The sequence below is a fragment of the Rhineura floridana genome, chromosome 6 (genome assembly GCF_030035675.1).
Source record: "Rhineura floridana isolate rRhiFlo1 chromosome 6, rRhiFlo1.hap2, whole genome shotgun sequence".
Taxonomy (NCBI): domain Eukaryota; kingdom Metazoa; phylum Chordata; class Lepidosauria; order Squamata; family Rhineuridae; genus Rhineura; species Rhineura floridana.
The window spans coordinates 32,567,489-32,587,523 of NC_084485.1; the positions used below are offsets into that span (position 1 = coordinate 32,567,489).

Consider the following 20,035-nt stretch of genomic DNA (forward strand, 5'->3'; position numbering starts at 1 on the left):
CTCTTTTTCCAAGACAGAACCAAATCTGAGAAGTAAAAATGTTCACTTCTAAATAGGTGGGAGGGGGAAAATCCTATATTTGATTGCCAAGAAGCTAATTATTATTTATTTATCGTATTTAAGCCACAAAAGCTCCAGTTTCAAATAGAAACCTTTATTTACATTATTAACACCATCCAAACAAAACAAAAACACAGAAAAACAAGACCATACCCTTTTTTAATGTCAGCCCACAGGAGGCTTTTTGTGATGTAAAGATCGATTATTACAAGCAGTATTTAATGTAAACTAAGTTTAGAGTCAATTCTCAATACTGTATGCCTTTCTCCTGAGATATTAAGAAATATTGCTCTCAGTTGAATGGTTTCATAATTGCTGCAGTGCTATCACATGACAGTCTGCTACTAAATTCAATGTGTTGACCTGTGCAACATTCAAATAGTTTGTTACAGATGAACAGCCTTCCCCAACCTGGAACTGATGGGAGCTAGTAGTCCAAAACATCTGAAAAGCACCAGGTTGAGGTAGGCTGAATTAAAGTAAAATCACAAAGACTGAAAATATTTATGTATCATAACATACAAATTGGTTTGATAACCCATAAAGATGTAGTAAGAACCGACTTGCTATAGAGACAATTAGGTCAGAAGGCACTAATACCAAACTAAGCTTATTGTCCCATTCAGCCATAATTTGCTGTACTATTAGATCAGCTCACACACGGTACACTCAACACTCCAGTTTCTAGAGAGACTGGACTGCACTAGAATGAGGGTTTATTTGTGCACGTCTGATTCTAGGTATCATTTGTATCAACATTCCTGACAATGCCAATTCAAAACATAGTTTTTAAAAACTGGGATTGCTTTTTTTTTTTAATCAAGGTTGAACTAAAATCTTTGGATTCAGCAAAAAAAAGCAACTGGGAAAGTAAACCTTCTAAATAACAGAATAACCAATGAACAGCAGGTACCACTACATTTCAGAAATGCAAACCATCAATCAAAAGGGGTGGAAAAAGAAGGGCAACATGCTGTTTATTACAAGGGGGATCACATTTAGCCAAAGCAATCAGAGCTCACAGCTGTCATAATCATCAGCATTGCTATCAAAGTTAAAAGATAGTTTACTCCCCATTTTATAGGCTTGTGGTTGTTTTACTATGAGGTTGTACTGGTAGTATCAGAAGGTGGTTTCTGAAAAGGAAAAAATAATTTTGCCTCACTTTAGCGGTAGATTTACAACACCAAAAGCTGTGATGTGTATAAAGATGTGCATGTGAACAAGATTTTTCCTTGCTGACTTTAATGTTGGAGCCTTACACATCCACACTGACACATGGAGTTTGGATTGATTTATACTCTAAACCAGAACTCAAAGCAATTTTAAAATTCCATTAAACAATTAATATACAAATTTAAAAATACCTCAAAAAATGAAAGGACAGCAAAGCACTCACGACATATGGGGGACTCTGTGCAAATCAGAACACACAGAGAGAATTCTGAACCAGAGCCCAAATGTTTGAAGTACAAATTAAGTTTAATGTAGTTAAAATAGCTGGGTGGACTGCACAGAACTGCCAATATTTAAACCTGTGCTCTGGATAGTAGCAGCTTTTGGGGAATCACATAACAATTTCTGCACTAAAGACTGCTTCTCTTGAACAAAAGATCACAGACTTACAAGCTTCTGCAAAATGAAGCTGAACTTCCATTATCAATCAAGATCACCAATTCACATAACTCAAGAGGAACTAGATTGAATATGTAGTGGGAATAGTAAAAACCCTCACAACACTGCTTCATACATTTTGGCTTGCTTTTATTAGAAAGATCCTGTTCTGAATCACTATAACTTGTTTAAAAATGGGAGGGGGGAACAATATGCATCATTATCTGACATAAAACTGACAAGGGAAAATTATGGTGTTGACCTCCCAACTATGGATACTGATGAAAAAAACTGCTTGGAAAATAAATATACTTGTCACCAGTAGAACAGTTAAATGGGATACACCTGATTAATTGCCACAAATAATTTTGGGTAATTATTCATCATCAGGTGTGCTTTCTGATAACAGACACTTAACATATATAAAAACATGTTCAGAACTCGACTGAGGCTTCATTAAAAGTTAACCAAATGTCCTAGAGCAGAGGCTCTATCATTGAAAAGACAGGTTATATTAAAAATTCCACAAATTGTTATGACAGCTAAAAAGAGCCTTTTTGTCATCAAATTGCCCTCTATAAGAAAAAAGTAACAAAGTGCACACAAGGTGTAGAGAAAATATTAAAAAGACTGCTAAAATATGAACAAATGATCTTTTAAAACGCTATTACATGAAGTTCTAAATAAACTGTCAGAGACCAATGAAAAGAAGATAAAGGCCATAGTTACCCAACTCCAAAACCATTTAAATTAAAAAATCTTCTATTTGGACAACTTTGACTAAACTTGAGTTTACAGAAATTATATTTGTTAAATATTTAGCTTCACGAACTCTGCAAAAATGAGTTAGTGACCTACAAAAGTCATATATATATAGTACAACATCTTAAGATCATATTTACAAAACTTATTCACAAAGAGAATTTCTCTTCAAACTGCAATGCCTTGCCTTGAGTTTTATGACATTTAATGGCAAAAAAGATGTAAGATTATTGCTCAAAATTCCATATTGGAGACATTATGTAACAGTAATTTAGACTGGGCTTAAAAGGGGGCAAGAACTCATCTACTTTAATATCCATTGATTCATTGTGAAAGATATTGCATTAACCCACTACGTACAGCATTTAATAAAGTGCACAAAACTGCACATCAGTATGGAAATCTTTTGTCATGATTCTATGTACTTAATCTCTGCATATCCCTTTGGCATCAAAGAGCATGATGTCAGAGACTGCAACAGCTCATTTGCATTGCCACTTTCACATCAGCGTTCCAACATCTGTGAGTGAGAGTCTTTATTTATTTATTTTATATTCTGCCCTTCCTCCCAGTAGGAGCCCAGATTAACAGCAGCATGAATGTTCAGTGTGTTGCGTTGTTTTTAAATCAAGGCCAGGAACTACATTCTGTCAGAGGCTCTTGCTAGAGAACTCAAGACTATTGCCAAGATTTCTCCAGGCACTTTGGTCTGCCTGTAGTTAAGGGCTTTGGGTAGCTACAGTAAATAGACCTGGTACACACTGTCTACCCATCATATTTACTCAAATGCCATTGCCAAATTCACGTTGCTAAAGGCAGAGTGCCAAAAAATTGTCCTTTTTTACATTATACAGTGATACTTTGCTTGTACCCCTCCTCCTACCCCCCACCACTCAAAGGTCCATAACTTATGAAGTCACTTAGGACATCTTCATGTAAAAAGAAGTGTTATTTCCATAAGGCTAATACACGTTGCCATGAAGTTCTTGTGTACTTCTTTCTAATACTTGGTTCACCATTATCTATGGCATCAGCCTATTAGCAGATTATAGCAGGAGATGTCAGCAGTATTTCTGCAGCAAAGAACAAAAAAAAATACACCAATGATCAAAGAACAATATAAGAAACCCAAACTTCATATTCAACCAAAATTTATACTGCCATTTTTGAAGGTTAAAGAAAAGAAGTATAAATACATACTGTACTGGTATTTAAAGTGCTTTAAAGAGGATAGATTGGGTTTTTTGGGGGTGGGGGGAATGGGCCAGTGCTGAACATAAGCTACTCTAAGGCCATGATACCAAAGTCTTGTGGATTTCTTGAGTTAATGTGTTTCAATTATGATACTGGGATGCTCACAGACAATAGGTGTTCCAGAGCAGCTTCAATGTTTTATGTAAACCATTACAAGAGATCCTATTGGAGGAATGGGGAATTGGAAGACTGAGAAGTAAGAAGGCACATAATGAGCAAAACGGACAACCATGCAAGTCAAATCTGATTGTCTGTGAATATTTTCTAAGCATTGGCACTTTTAGGGGCTAAGCATGTCTTTTAGTCTCGACAGAGGTGCATATAGGGAACCAATAGTTATAGCCGTCTTACCTGGTCTGGACCCATGGGCATCCCGGACATAGGCATGTTGCTAATATTCATTTGTCCCATGTGACCACCGTTGCTGTTCATGTGCATCATATTATAAGTTGCAGGATTCCCTGGATGGCTGAACTGCTGTTGTGGAAAAGAACTAGAGGACATAAGAAAAAAATATGATTAATGCTCCCACTACATGTATTTCTTCAACTGCTGGCACAATACAAGGAACAAACAGATGCCAATATTGCATGATTACTAAGGTCCCTAATCTTCAGTCCAGAGAGTTTTGTTTCACATTCTACTTTACCTATTCACTTCTTAATGTGTTTTGCACAAATATTTTCTATGACTAGCTACAAGGATCTGTATCTTTAGCACCTAGCAGATGCTTGGGCTTTATTTGAGTACAACAGTCCACATCCCGAAAATAGCTTGTAACAGTCCCGCTTCCATTTAGCCTTAGATCAAAGCTAGCAGGTAGACCTGGTGTCCGAGATCACGGCTGCCAGGTCTACCCATTGACAAAGCTAGCAGGTAGACCTGGTGTCCGAGATCACGGCTGCCAGGTCTACCCATTGACAAAGCTAGCAGGTAGACCTGGCATCTGAGATCTCGGTGGCCAGCTCTACTCATTGAAACTCAGTGGCTTTCCGGCCGCCAGGTCTACCCATTGGCATTACAAATAAGAAACCTGGTTACCCCTTCCAGAATCAGTTGTGGGGCCCATTGTCTCACCACAGTGAGTTTACAATCACATGTGATTATTTGCCAGGAGCATCTATATTTCATACCAACCCTTGATTCTACAGACTTTAGTATTATTATAAACAATTAAATGGGCTTATGATCAAGATATGAAGAAATCACTTTGCTTTGAATAGGTAAGAAAAAAGGCAAAAATGACAAGTTGATAGCATTGCTATAGTGTGAGGTATAGTAGAGTATCCACAACAAATAAAATACACAGTTTTTGCACTCAAGACCAGGCCTTGAAATCTTGCAACAAAAAACAATACTATTGTTCTTATGCACCAATACCTCTTGTCCCTACCTCCCTAACATTTTTTGCTCAATTTCATTATCTATTCTTGCTGTGTTGCTTTAATTTATGCTATTTAATTTGTCAGCTTTTTGATATAGTTATTGTATTTTAGAAGTTTTATTGTTGTTGACAATAATAATAATAATAATAATAATAATAATAATAATAATAATAGCCCATTTTCAGGCAAAAAGGTAGGATTGAAATATTTAGAATAAATAAAATCTGAAGTGATCTCTCGATGCATGGTTCCACAGATGACTTGAGTGATTTGTTAAATTAAGTCTGTGCATACTCTATCTGGAAGGAACAGTTCAATGTCCATCCAGATTGGGGCACCTTTTCCAAGTTCCTTAAAAAAATTTTTTTAAGAACACATTGCATCTTGATCACCTTGTTTAACTTTGTCAAACAAAAATAGGTCCCATATCGTAGTAAAATCTGCAAATTTAGGAATTTAAACAGGTTTTAAAATCTTCTATGAGATAAATGAAGGGTTTTGTTTGTTTTTTAAGAATCTGGGCAAGACGTACCAGTACAAGAATGACAGTCTTCTGGATTCTGTTGTTTAAAAAGGCACCTACCTAATTCAGTCTGCTAAAGCTATCTTCTTCAGTTCATCTAAAATTGAACCCCTATGTTCTCCATTGTTACAGGTTTCTTTTGAAAACAGTAGCTCTGATATTTTACTCTCACCTGCTTCTGGCCATACTTCCTGATGGCCAGCCTTTCATTTCAGCAGATGGATACATTGGTGTAGCCTGAGGATGCTGCATCATGGGATTTTGTGAGGGTCCAATTCTTTGAGCCATCATGGAATTGGGTGGACTTGATACCCTGCTAAAGGCAGGATCTGGCTGCGGGCTCATTCCTTACAAATTAAATAACAGTTTGGTGGTTATTTTAAACAGTTGTGACTCTTCAATACTTTTCTTCAGCAAAAGTGCCTACTAAATCCTCTTTTCACAAAATCTTAGAACTGCTAACAATTTCTAACCAGCATGGAATTTGTGTGAAATTCTTGGATTTAATTCAAGCAGTATCCTACCTGGAGTCTGGAGAGCTTCCTGCATTCTACATGAATTCTGCTAATTTCCAACAGGTTCCCTTGTCATGGTAATCTTATTCAGAGACTTTAGGTGCTACCACCATAGGCAGTGGTGGAGTCTGCTGCCAAGACCTATCCTTGTCCCATTGGGCATGAGTAATACAGTCTTGAATAAAACTTTTGGGGATTATGATGATGCTGATGAGATCTTTGTCTAATCCATCAAATGTTACACCAACTTACTAGATGAAAGATTTCCAAAACTTGTGCGATTTAGACAACGCTAGGAGCACAGTACAAAAGAGAGGCCACAAGGAATGATTCCCATGGAAAGGCAATGGTGATCAGCGAAATTGCACTTTGGGTCCTGGGTTAGGGCTAAACCTTCACCCTAAGGTGTTGTTACCAGCCTCAAGAATCCCTTTTTCCTGTCATGCTAGTTTGCTATTCTCAGTTTCACTTGGTTCCTAAACATGGGTTCAGCCATCCAATATGGACTACCACATGTAAGCTTAATTGTATTAGCTGTACACTGCTTAAAGACTATTGTAATTACAAATTTTACAAATTGTTGAAATAATCATATCACTGTAGAAATGAGATGGAATTGCCAACTTACTTTTTTTGTAATATCACATACAGTAAAGAAAAAAAATTAAAATACTTATTCTGTTAACAAACCTTTTCAGTACAGAAAGAAGAATGTTTTCTTGCAATTAATCAAATTCAAATCAGCCCAAAACATCAAGATGAAGGAGCCACCGAGTTGTGAAATGAATGTATAAAGTTAATCAATTTTACAGCATATCTGCACAGTTAGAAGGGTTTGATATATTCTGCAATCAAATGATCTATTTTGGATCATTTGCAGAATATATCAAAACCCTTCTAGCCCCCACTTTCCCCCTTGTTCCAAACTATTCAGCTTACATTTTCTTATAGAAATATTTCCATCTTTAATAAGCTTTTATGTGATTTGGCGAACAGGAGCCACAGGAAACAGAAGGAAATAAGATAAAATTGAAATAACTACCATAATTTGATGGGTATGAAAATTGCTGGGGTGGGACCGGTGCCATTGGAGGGCCGGTAACAGCACCATCCATGCTTCCTGAGGTGGTCACATTTGGGGGAGGACTGAAGGCTTGAGATTGCTGCTGTTGCTGCTGTATCATCATTGCCATCCTTTGCTGCCTGATGTGGTGACTTATTAACTCCCTGTTTCGCTGCGCCACCATCTGGGCATTAAGGAAGCCTTGCTGCTAGCACCCAAACAGGAACGACAAAAAAAGCATATTAGAGAATACAAATGATTATTCAGTTTGCTATAAAAAAATACCTTACGTCTTATGTCTATAAGCAGCACTGGCATTCATTTTAAAAAGCACAATACTATGTAATCCTCTCTCTTTAATGAAAAGGCAGTACGGAACAGTAAGAAGCCGTGTGTTTATTCTGCAGTAATAATAAGAAGGCCAATCTACAGCTACCTACTAATACCAAACTCATTCTCCCAGTACCTATTGCTATGTAGACATCCATGCACATGACTGGATGGGGCACTTCACTGGTGCTGGCTTGGGGAAACCCCAAGGTTGCAGAGGTACAAAAAGCCATAAGGGGAGTACTCTAGAAAGGGAGTGGGTGTAAAACCAAAAACAACCCAGTGACCACAGAATGCTGACTTGACTATTGGTCAAGTGGAATAGGATGGAATGGAAAACTAGGGAGTGGAGACAGGCTGGAAATGGGGCATCCTGGAACAAGGAATGGCTAGGTGGCTGAAAGCCGAAACAGCAACACTCCACACGGAAACATTTTTCTGCAGGTCCCACACTGAATCCATATTTGCTGGACTAGCACTGATCACCAGTTTCAAACTCCTGTTCTATGACTGCAGGTGAGATCACTTGCACCACCAGTGAAATGGCATATTTTAAGTCCTATACAAAGGTACATGGAGGAATGGAGAAGGAAAAGGTCAGGATGAACAAAGAGGGGGCAGAGCTGGGGAGGGGCAAAAGAACAGCAGGAAGTGGGAGGCTACTGGACAATCTGATTTGTAACACTTACTTGTGATCCCATTTGTGGGGACATGACTGGTCTCATTCCCGATGCACTGCCAGGGCTGGGGTTCTCCATTTTTATATCAAGTGTTTGACGAGTCTGATTCAAAAACTTAAGAAACAGGAAGTAACAATGTGTAACACAGCTTTGTCAAAATATATCAGATGGACATCTACAAAGCTCATGCTACACTACAAATCTAGGCAAGTGTAATCGTTAAAAGAAAAAGAAGCTACTTCATTCAATGTGTCTCATTAACACAACTACTGAACCATAAATACATGAACATAAGTATTCGTTTTCATCTTGATACTCAGAAGTATAAATCAGAAGACAGGCATGCCATTGCTTTTATCCACCTAAACCCCAAACAGGATGTAATCTCAGAAATAATACCACCAAACTGAAAATAGAAGTACAAATAACAAGGAATTGGTGGCCTGATTTGCATGTCACAACCTATGGCTTCCCAGGACCATGAAAACGTGGCCTTCCAGAGAGGTGTTCACAGCTGCTTTCCTCCTCCTGTGTCTTTTTTTACCCCTGCATCACGCTAAGGCAAGGTTTGGCCTGGTGTCATCTCAACTCAGGCTCGTAGTTACGTTCTCTCCTCACTAACTCCAAGCTAACTCTGGGAGCTTGCATTTTTGTGCAGCCCCAGTAAGCAGTTTGGTTTACATAGAGAAGGCCCAGTAAAAAAATAAAAAAGGGGAAAGTTCAGGGGAAAATTGGAGAAAACAAAAAAGGCCTCATAAAAAAAGTTGTTTCCCCTAACTCTTCTGGGTTGTTTTTTTTTGAGGGGGGAGGACTTCATATCTCTTAGCTTTTCTGTTGTGTGAACTAGGCACTACGTTTTTACGGAATATCAGGACAGGATGAAATAAGTTACAAATGTGTTAATGGATAAGTAATAGAATTCACTGCCTTGCAAAGACAAAAATGTTTTCCTATTCAGAAGGATACTTAAAAATTAGAATGGTTTACCTGCTGCCCTTGAAGCCTCTGTTGGAGCTGCATTCGCAGTTGCTTTGGTGTGCTGGTTCTGGGCCTCATAACATTTGCTCTGGGATGCATACTTTGCATTGGAAAATTGCTCTGCTGATTCATCTGACTCATCACAGAGTTAAAAGCTGCCTGTTGGCCCTGCATGCTATTAAAACCTCCTGACATGGCTGCTCCCTGGCCCTGGTACGGCTGACCATACACTGGAGGCTTCTGGTCAATCATTACAGTAGATTCTTGGCTATGAAATGATTCTTGTTTGGGTTCCAAAGCTTGCCCCTTTAAAAGAATACAGAACTTTCAGGTATTTTACTCTCCGCAACAATATATTAAGCATGTTTTATAAGTTATATAGAGGTATTGTATATTATTTAAAAATTTGAGGTTTTTTTTGTTGTTTTTGGTATCTTATGGATACTTGCAGGATTCTCCAATGATCCAATTAAAATGGTCAATTTCAAAATTACATTAACAAAATCCATCTCCTGTCAGGTCTCACTGGTTTAGAACTATTAAACTGTCATCGCTATTACAACTGCCATTGCAGGAAAGATACCCGCACAACTATTTACAATGTAGTGTTGGCACAATTAAGAGGAAAGGAAAGAAACAATTTTTAAATCAGAGAACTGGTCTTGATATATTAAAGACCAACATATTTTATAATCATATACAGTATAATCATCTCAGGTCTGCATAATTTGTAATCCAGTGAACGTAATGCAGCCCACCAGCAGTTGGATAAACCTGTTTTTACTAGCTGTCTAAGACTGCAAGGACACCCGGCAGGCCACAGTGCATGAAAGATGGGCTGTGTTCAGCTTGGAGTGAGTAGCAAATTGCAGAGCCTATAAAATATAAAATAAGTTCTTCTAGCCCAAGAGTAGAATCTATAGAGCACAGAGGAAGAAATGTACTAGGGTTTCTATGCCTCTTCCCCCCCCCCAATACACTTTAAGTACATTCAACAAACTGAAAAACCAGCACTTCAGGAGCACTTGTGACTTACTTGATTTACAAGATCAGGAATTCCTAAGGCCCTATCAATTTCTTCAAGACTGGTGACATCTGTATTACTCAGCAATGTGTGCAATTGATCTAGCAGAGCCCTTTCATCACTTTGGCCATCAACGTTTGGAGCAGTATATAGGAGATCTTCCAAAGAATTTCTAACTAGCTGCCTAAGAAAGTCAAGATGTTGCATCTATTAAGAATACTGATCAGAGTAAATGTAAATTCTCACAGCATCCATAATTCAATGATATGAAAGCATAAGGATCATATTTTTCCACTGTACACAAGCACAAAAATGAGATATGCCTAGTATCATTTCGCAAGTGAACAGGACGCTGGAAACAGCAAGGAAGATCTATCTCAATCTGAGTTGAATTTGGCAATCTAGATTATATTTTAACATCTGATGCTGATGAAAACATATGGCTGTGTACGTGTGGGGTGAAGGGCAGTACATGTGGGGTATCTCCTGGCCTTCAATTTGGCTTTTGGCACTGGAATGGAGACTGAAAATCCCTGGTATGTGCAGTGCTTTGGGTGCTGCCACCACTCACCATATCCTCAGAGGCATATATTACAAAAAATTTCCAAGCACCACAGGAAGTGGATTGTACTGTGAAAGATCAACCCCAACTGTGTTTGCATTTTTACATATTTGTAGGGCAGTACAATATCTCAGAGAGGAGGTCAGGTCTCCTGTTCTCCTGGTGCATTCGCTATAGCTGCCCAATTTCCCTGCTTTTTAAAGTTTGATAGAAATATCTGTGGGCTATAAGAATGTTGTTAAACCAAAAGGTGCTTTTTTTTGCCTATTAGTGAATTACTCTGCTTTTTTTATCCAGGAGGTAAGAAATAGGATCTTATGCAAGTTTGCTGAGAATGGATTGATCATTTGCATGCTTATTGAGTTCAGTGGGATTTACTTCCCTGCAATCATGCTTAGGATAGGTGAAACTGACCACGGGGGGAGGAGGAAAAGAGGGAAGCTGGAGTGGGCAGGGGAGGAGGAAGAAGATAGACAGGAGGAGGAGGGAAGAGGAGGGGAGGAGGAGGGAAGATGAGAGAGGAAGGAGGGGAGGGGGAGGAGATGGAAGGAGAGGAGAGAGGGGGAGGGGAAAGGCAGGTTTGATCATTTGTATGCTTATTGAGTTCAATGGGAATTACTGCTGTGCAATCAATGCTGAGGATAGGTAAAACTGATCAGGAGGAGAGGAGGAGGGGGAAGGGAGGGGAGAGGGAAGGAGGGAGGGAGGGGATTGCGGCAGGAGGGGCAAAGGAAGGTGGAGGGAAGGGGCAAGAGGGAGGTAATAGGAGAAAGGAGGAGGGAAGGGCACATTTGATCATTTCCATGCTTTTTGAGTTCAATGGGATTTACTCCAGTGGACTCATGCTTCGGATAGGTGAAATTGTCCTGGGGGAGGGGCAGGGAGGGGGAACGGGAAGAGAAGGGGAGGAAGGGGGTAGGGAGGAAGGGGAGGGAAGAACGAGGGAGAGGAAAGGAGACTGGGATAGGTGGGCACTGGGCAAAGGGGAAGACCCTTTCCTTTCCAAAAGGAATACATTGTGAACAGTATTATTCTTTTTCAGGGTTTTCCCCACCTTTTTGTTCTACAGCAGGCACATGTAATCTCCCACCCAAATTTAAACCCAAGCTGTCACTGGCCACATCTGCACTAGACCTTTGTTTTACCTCAGGCAGTCATGGATTCTCCCAAAGAATCCTGGGAAGTGTCATTTGTGAAGGGTGCTGAGAGTTCCTAGGATAGGCCCTATTCCCCTCACAGAGCTACAATCCCAAAGAGGGGATAACTGTAAAACCACTCTGGCCACTGGAGCTCTGTCAGGGGAATAGTAGTCTCCTATCAACTGTCAGCACCCTTTACAAATGACACTTCCAAGGATTCTTTGGGGGAAGCCATGACTGTCTAAAGTGAAATCAAGGTCTGGCATGGGTGTGGCCCCCTTGGCCAAGCCAAACAGCTGTGAGTCTGGCTTTTAGAACACTGACAGTTGGTTCTTACTGACCGTGCCCATACTTCTTATTGACTACAATGTTAAATTTATTAAATTAATTAAAAATCAGCCAGGATTTTTTTTTACTTTTAAACTGCAGACGATGAAGGTCAGAGTATAGGGCAAGGTCAGTAATAGGATTACAGGTACTCTGTGAACATGGCTAATTTTTAATTAATTTCAACTAATTATGAGACCATTGACAGAAAAAAGTCCAACAGGGGTCTGAATTTTTCTTCTCTTGCTTTACACTTTGAACTCTAGATTCTCTCTGACCGTTTTGTGTATTGCCATGAAAACTTAGAGGGTTGTTAAGCAATTGTTTCTGAGTTCAGGACTATAAGTTTTGTAAGGTTTTGTTTTGAGATGAGCTTATGGGAAGCATCAGAATGCCATGGGGGTGGTTTCAATTTTCAGCTCTCGTGGCTGTATAATGAGCGTCAGCCAGATGTCTCTGGGAAGCTCAAAAACAGAATAATAGCCACACTCTGTTGTTTCTCTCTTACGTTGGTAATTCAAGATACTGGGCCTGTTCAGACAGGTTCCTGGCCTCACAAACCAGTTTCGGACCTCCCCTATGAACACCAGGCTTATGTTCTTGGTCATCCCCTCCCTCTTATGCTCCAACAGGGAGATCTTGTTTTTTAAAACACCATTATGTCCGAAGGGGAACTCTGGTTTAATGTTGGCTCACTAACCAGGATATTAAGCCAGGATCAGAGGAGTGCACAGGCCCAAATCATCTGACAAAGCACTTCTCTTAACCATCCTGCTGTAGACTCCAGCAGTTGTTTGAATCACAGTAGGTTTTTTTTAGCAACTTCAGGCTCCTTGGTTCGTTTTGTTTCCTCCATCCCCTTTTAAAAATACATTTAAACTTCCTAAGGTATCTGATTTATCGCTACTGAAACAAATGGGAAAGTGAAACTACTGAATGCCTACAATTGGGGTCCATTATGTCCTCAAAACAGAGTAGGGAATATAGCTTAGCATTCTGCCTGCTTCATAAATTCTTTTCTGTCAGTTCTTCCTGTTCAAGACTACTGGTATAGTTGCTGTTTTTGACATTCCTGTGTGTATGCAAAGCTCTGCAAGAGCCTACTGGGGTGAGAAGCCTTTTTCAGCTTAAGGGATGCATGTCCTCATGGGGAGCCTGCCATGAGCTGCATGTCAGTGGTTGGCAAGGCCAGAGGCAAAAGTAGACAGGATAACAGATGTAGCTTTTAGCTTTGCACAGTACATTTCAGTCACACAAAAGTGACATTTCTAAATACAAGTACACATCCCAACTCTCTCCTTCAAAGCAAACAACAGGCATTGCCAGAGTTCAAGGACATGTTGGCAGCCAGATAAAAGCACTCAAGGGGGGCAAGGCCAGTAAGGGGCACAGCATGGGGTAAGTCCCAAGGGCTGGATGAAGAGATCTGGAGGGTCATACTCAGGCTGCCCAGCAGAGGTTCCTATCCTTGTCCTAGTGGGTTAATTCTGTTCCGGGTTGACTTTATCTTAACACAGGAATTAACACTCTCATAGAACAAGCTTGTAACAGTAATTTTTTATTTGTAACATTCTTGTGAGGTTAAAAAAAAATTATTAAGGCTATTGGGGTACACAGATCCCTACCATTATTTACAATGAGTTCAGTTGTTCCTGGCATTTTTTGTTTATATTTTATTTTCTCTTCTGTTCCAGGCCCAGTATTTTACCTATGCATCTCTACCATTTTATTTATTATGATTTTTATTATTAGATTATTATTTTCTCCTCCAGAACGTCATGATAGCCCAGAGAGGAATTTAAGTTAAAGTTGTGGAGGTAGCTTGTGTTAAACTATAATTTGTGGAATGCGATGCAAATAAACTCTATTTGTTTAATGTTTAAACTGAAATAATTTTGAAATCAATATTTAATATTTAAGAGCTTTATTTCCAGCTCTTGTAATCCAATTGCAGATTGATATTGTTCAAAATAAAAGGTGAGCAAGAGTTGTTTTCCCTTGTTTCTCAGAAGTACAAGCTAGAAATCTGTCAGCACAAGGACAAAATGAACTACAGCATACCTTTATTGCTCAGTCTGATTTTATTTTGTTCTTGCTTTAAATTTTGATGTAAGAAATAATAGTTTTATGAAATCCCAAAAATATTCAAGATCCCAATGTGTTTCAGGTAATAAAGTACTGGGATTTTCAATATTTGGGGTTTTTGTTAATAAATCTGTGCACCCTTGAGTAGTTTGCCTTGCAACAATTTATATGCCATCACCCTCTTTTGTGAGGTTTGCATTAATGTTAGTAGCATTCACTATAGCCAGTTTAGGAGTAGCATTCTCTCAAGATGTAAGACCTACTTGGGAGAATATGTATTTGCGAAGACAAATTGGGGGAGTGGTGGGAAGACCACAACTATTCCATGGTCAGACATTTCCAAAAGAGGAGGCATCTGACTTGTCCTTTTGTGCAATAATGAAACAGATTATGACAAAGTATTGAGTGATATCAGCTAATACTCAGAGCAGACCCACTGAAATAAATGAATTTGACTAATTTGATTTTAATGTGTCTACTGTGAGTATGACTTAATTGGATACCACCTTTTATAGTAATTTGATAAAGATAGCTTCAAGCCATTTTAAGTACTTTGAATTAAGTTTGTATTTAGATAAGCATTTTTCCAGCATAATAAAAATATTCTGGTGCTATATGACTGTGGCTGAACGACAGGCTGTTAACTGAATAGCATCCCATATTCTGAACCTTAGTGTACCTGTTTTGTGAACCTCGAGGTCCTTGTTCCATTGATAGAATGCTGTCAGGCCATGCATTTGGATGGTTAGACGGTCCTTGATGCACGTAAGGATTTCCTCCCATACCAATATTCATCTCATTTGGCCCTATAAAAATAAACATAATTTTATTTTTGCAAGGAGTTGAATATTTGGATCAGTAATCCAAAGATGCAGGGCAGTGTACAAAACAGTCAACCCAACAATAAATCAGTATCATAAAACACAATGGTAAAGTATCACAGCAAGCCTATTCTTAGCATCAAAATAAATCAGCCTTATACTTACCTGTAGCCTAAAGAAAAAAGTCTGGCATTATTGCCAAAATATGAGATTTGTACGCAAATGAGTGTCTAAGAGGAAGGAGAGTTTCATAATGTGGGGACTTCAAGTAATAATATTTTCTTCCATATCCTTGACCTGGTGTGGAGATGGCAGCATCAGGATGCTCCCCCAGCAAACTCCCCAGCAAACAGCAGCAGCAGGGCAGGTGAGAGGTGGTGGTCTAAAGTGGTTATCACTATCACTGAATTGCTCTTCAGGTCCACGTTTCCATTTCATTTGCAGAAGAAGCTGACATTGAAAAGCCACTAAAACCTTATTTTAATGAATAATCTAACATTTATTAATATGTTGTTACTTCTAATTTAAATAGCACCTAACATTTCCAGCTCTTATTCCTTTGAACTGAAATGTTTACAGCTCTCATTCCTTTGAATAAGCACTGTATGAGACAGACTATTATGACAATGTATTACTTTCCCAACGTAGACTGGAAACTAAGACACATTAAATTGCTGAAGACTACAACATGCTTTCACTGAGAAGTTGAATTTGAATTATTCGATTCCCCAAAATCCACCACAGCATCCAGCAATCCACACCAGTTGTTCACAACATGGTACAGTGCACACACCAAAAAACAGATTATAAATGCAGTTCCTGTGACATAAATTACTATAGGTTCCAGTTAAATATAACTCACTCATATGGATCATCTGGAGCATGGATCTGGTGCCAGGCATACTATTTGACCTCATGGGCAAACCAGGCATGGGCCCCCCAACTGAAGATCTGGCAAGGGATGGGTTGCAATCTAGCCCTGGTCTCGTCATTGAACCAGAACTTATAGGTTCCATCCTGCTCACTTTTGAGTTTTGTAGGCTCCAGTCACTTGCTGAATGCTGATTCACAGACATAGTTCTATCAGATCCTCCTAAAAATTAATATATTTAAAGCAGATTACTTTCCCTACAGAAAAACACATAATACAGTACAATTTGCTATGGTAGGCATTTTTACATCTGCCCACCCAAGATTGCAATTGTAGCCAGGACCCAAAGCACTGCACACACCAGGGATTTTCAGTCTCTATTCCAGTGCCAAAAGCCAAATTGAAGGTCAGGAGATACCCCACATGTACTGCCCTTCACCCCACACGTACACAGCCATATGTTTTCATCAGCATCAGATGTTAAAATATAATTTAGATTGCCAAATTCAACTCAGATGAAGCATCACACAACATAAATAGGCTATTGCCATTATCATAGTGCATTTTTGTGACAATGGTTCAATTCAAACATCATACCAAACTGCAGTTTGCACTCACCAAAGTTAAAATTCAAATCATGGAGCTCTTGGCAGCATGCATAGTCCTCCCCCCTTTTAACCCCACATCAACCCTGTGAGGAAAATTAGGCTGAGAAATATTGACTGTCCCAAAGTCACCCAGAAAATTTCATGACTGAGCAGGAACTTGAACGTGGGTCTCACAGTTCTGATACTCTAACCGATACTCTAACCACTACACCCAACTGCTTTCAACTTCCAAAAGTACAGGCAACCTAAGCTTCAGAGCTGCTAGTTTGCTTCCATTTTCAGCACTTCAGCCTCTAGCTGCAGTGGCCTTTGGAGATAGAGGAATAGCCATACCAATAATGTGATTTGTTAATTCAGACTTCATAATTAATCTACACGTGTTTTTGGTGAGATATTCACTAATACGCAAAAAATCTTGCAGTTTACTGATGTACCTATAGCCAACAGATATTTCTATAAAACAAGCAGGGAAATTGGGCAGCTATAGTGAATGCACCAGGGGAGCAGGAGACCTCACCTCCTCTCTGAGATATTGTATTGCCCTACACATTTGTAAAAATGCAAACACAATTTGGGTTGGTCTTTCACAGACCAATCCACTTCCTATGTAGCTTGGAAGAATTTGGTAACATGTGCCTCTGAGCATATGGTGAGAGGTGGCAACACCTGCCATTTCCAAAGATGGAGAATTACATTTCTGTATGTTTGATGGTGTTCTTCTTACTTTGTTTCTTTCCTGTGTTGCTACTATTTCTACAGAGAATCTAACCTAAAAAAAATATTTCTCTCATTATTCATCCAAAAAATCTGTGTCAAACTTATTTGTATTAATTTCAATGCCTTTTTATTGGTCAATGCCATATGATGGTGAAGACAGCCTTTTGTGTTTCAAACTGAAGGTTATGTTCTATTTCTATTTTGGGTGCATTAACTGTTGAATTTGAAACTACAGTTTGATGTAAAATCAGACTGATTATAATATGTTGCTACCTGGAAAAAACAAACTTGGCCTGCCCCACATACATGTTTTCAGCCTGCTATGCTTAAACCACTCCATTTAAGGAAAGGTAGGCATGGTCAATTAAAAACATAGAGCACAACTAGAATTTTGCTAGAATATATATTGCTAGAATATATTTCACCTCCCACTGTTTTATCTTCTGCAAACTGAGACACTCCTCATGTCCATTAGAAACTATTCTGCAGAATAGTCAGTGCCATTATTCCACAATTGTTTTTGGAGTTTTTTTAGTGTTGCAAAGTGTTGCTGTACTTCACATATTCACAGAAAGACAAGGAAAAGAAAATGATTTAATATAGGAAACTTCACTAAAATTGCAAAGTAAATCAAACATTTAAAGTGACTATCTGAATTTTATCAACTGTCTTAATATTGTTGCTTCTTCCCTGCTAAAACAAGATCATCATAGCACATGTCTTGTTTCTGTTATTTGGGCTGATTGCAGGTGTTGCCACCACTCACCATATGCTCAGAGACACATGTTACCAAATTCTTCCAAGCAGCACAGAAAGTGGATTGTACTGTGAAAGACCAACCACAACTGTGTTTGCATTTTGACAAATTTGTAGGGCAATACAATATCTCAGAGAGGAGGTCACGTCTTCTGCTCCCCTGGTGCGTTCTCTATAGCTGCCCAATTTCCCTGCTTTTTAAAGTTTGATAGAAATATCTGTTGGGTATAGGTATGTACTTAAACCACAAGGTTTTTTGCCTATTAATGATTTTTTTTTTTTTGCTTTTCAATCCAGGAAGCAACAAATGGGATCCTGTGCAAGTTTGCTGAGAATGGATTGATCATTTGCATGCTTACTGAGTTCAGTGGGATTTACTCCCCAGCAATCATGCTTAGGATAGGTGAAACTGATCATAGGGGGATGGGGAGTGAGGGAGGAGGAAGGACAGGGGTAGGGAAGGAGGAGGGAGGGGATGAAGGGCAAGGGGAGGAGGGGGGTGGGAGCAAAGAGGAGGAAGGGAGAAGGAGGGCAGGTTTGAACATTTGCATGTTTATTGAGTTCAGTGTCATTTACACCCGTGCAATCGTGGGAGGGAGAGAGGGAAGGCTGGTGTGAGCAGGGGAGGAGGAAGGGAGAGGAGAGGGGAAGGAGGGGAAAGGCAGGTCTGATCATTTGCATGCTTATTGAGTTCAACTGGATTTACTCCCATGCAATGTCTAAGATAGGTAAAACTTACCATGGGGGAGGGGGAGGGAAGAGGAGAGGGCAAGGACGAGGAGGGGGAAGGGGATTGGAAGGGGAGGGGGAAGGAGGGGCAAGAGGAAGGGGATATGAGGAGGGGAGGGCACATTTGATCGACACGATTAAGGCTGTCGCATTCTGTTTTCTTATAAATTTATTTATTTATTTATTACATTTATATCCTGCCTTTCTTTTCATGATAGAAACACATTGCAGCTTACATATGGTTCCAAGGCAGTCTCCCATCCAGGCACGGTCCAGAGCTGACCATGCTTAGTTTCAGCAAGGAGCTGACCTTATGTGCCTTCAGAAAAGAAAAAACTAAAAGTACTTAATGAGGTGGTGTGAGGGACAAACACTGCCTAGGCTCTTCCTTTTACATTTTTAGAAAAGATAATCCAGCCACCTGGAACAGACAGTGATGGGATTGGGAGATGTGGTGTCACTCTCAGAGGGAAATTGGATAGATAAAATATGGCTGCCCCCACATTTTAACATGTCTTTTTTCCTCTCTTGAAAACCACTATGGCCACTGGAGCTCTGTTAGAGGAATAGGAGTCTCCTCTCAGCACCCTTCACAACCTACACTTCACGGGATTCTTTCAGGGAAGCCATGACTGTCTAAAGTGAAATCAAGGTCTGGTGTGGGTGTGACCCCCTGATTAGCCAAGCCAAGCAGCTATGAGTCTGGCTTTTAGAACACTGACAGCTGGATCTTATTGAGCATGCCCAGGCTTATCATTGACTTCAATGCTAAATTTCTTAAATTGATTAAAAGTCAGCCAGACATTTTTTTAACTTTTAAACTGCAGAAGATGAAGGTCAGAGTATGGGGCAAGGTCAGTAACAGGATTACAGATACTCTGTCAATATGGCTGATTTTTAATGAATTTCAACAAATTATGAGTACTCTTAAAGAAAAAAATCCAAAAGGGGTCTGGGCTTTTTCTCTTTTTACACTTTGAACTCTTGATTCTCTCTGACTGTTTTGTGTATCACCATGAAAATTTAGAGGGTTGTTAAGCAAGCGTTTCTGAGTTCAGGACTATAAGTTTTGTGAGGTTTCATTTTGAAATGAGCTTATGGGAAGCATCAGAATGGCATGGGGGTATTTTCGATTTAACACTGTGGAATGCAAAGATCCATGCTGGCTATAGTATACAGCCAATCTTCTGATCCGAAAGTCTAAGGATCTCAGACAAAAACAAGCAAGTATA

The 20,035-nt window shown here is 39.4% G+C and overlaps 1 protein-coding gene across 16 annotated transcripts in view; it reads right to left on the bottom strand.

The window, feature by feature from the left end:
- Positions 1-134: 134 nt before the first annotated feature.
- Positions 135-20,035, bottom strand: part of NCOA3 (nuclear receptor coactivator 3) — a 178,752-nt gene continuing 158,851 nt past the window's right edge. For 15 of the 16 annotated variants that reach the window (XM_061631382.1, XM_061631378.1, XM_061631366.1 and 12 more), the window contains 9 exons: positions 15,985-16,215; positions 14,981-15,107; positions 10,201-10,372; positions 9,174-9,470; positions 8,196-8,300; positions 7,156-7,384; positions 5,771-5,945; positions 4,042-4,183; positions 135-3,509 (listed from right to left, as the gene is read on the bottom strand). In XM_061631382.1, the coding sequence (XP_061487366.1) occupies positions 3,498-3,509; positions 4,042-4,183; positions 5,771-5,945; positions 7,156-7,384; positions 8,196-8,300; positions 9,174-9,470; positions 10,201-10,372; positions 14,981-15,107; positions 15,985-16,215 (1,490 nt within the window). In that variant the 3' untranslated portion in view covers positions 135-3,497. The remainder of the gene's footprint in view (positions 3,510-4,041; positions 4,184-5,770; positions 5,946-7,155; positions 7,385-8,195; positions 8,301-9,173; positions 9,471-10,200; positions 10,373-14,980; positions 15,108-15,984; positions 16,216-20,035) is intronic. The other variant, XM_061631380.1, reaches the window with a different exon arrangement.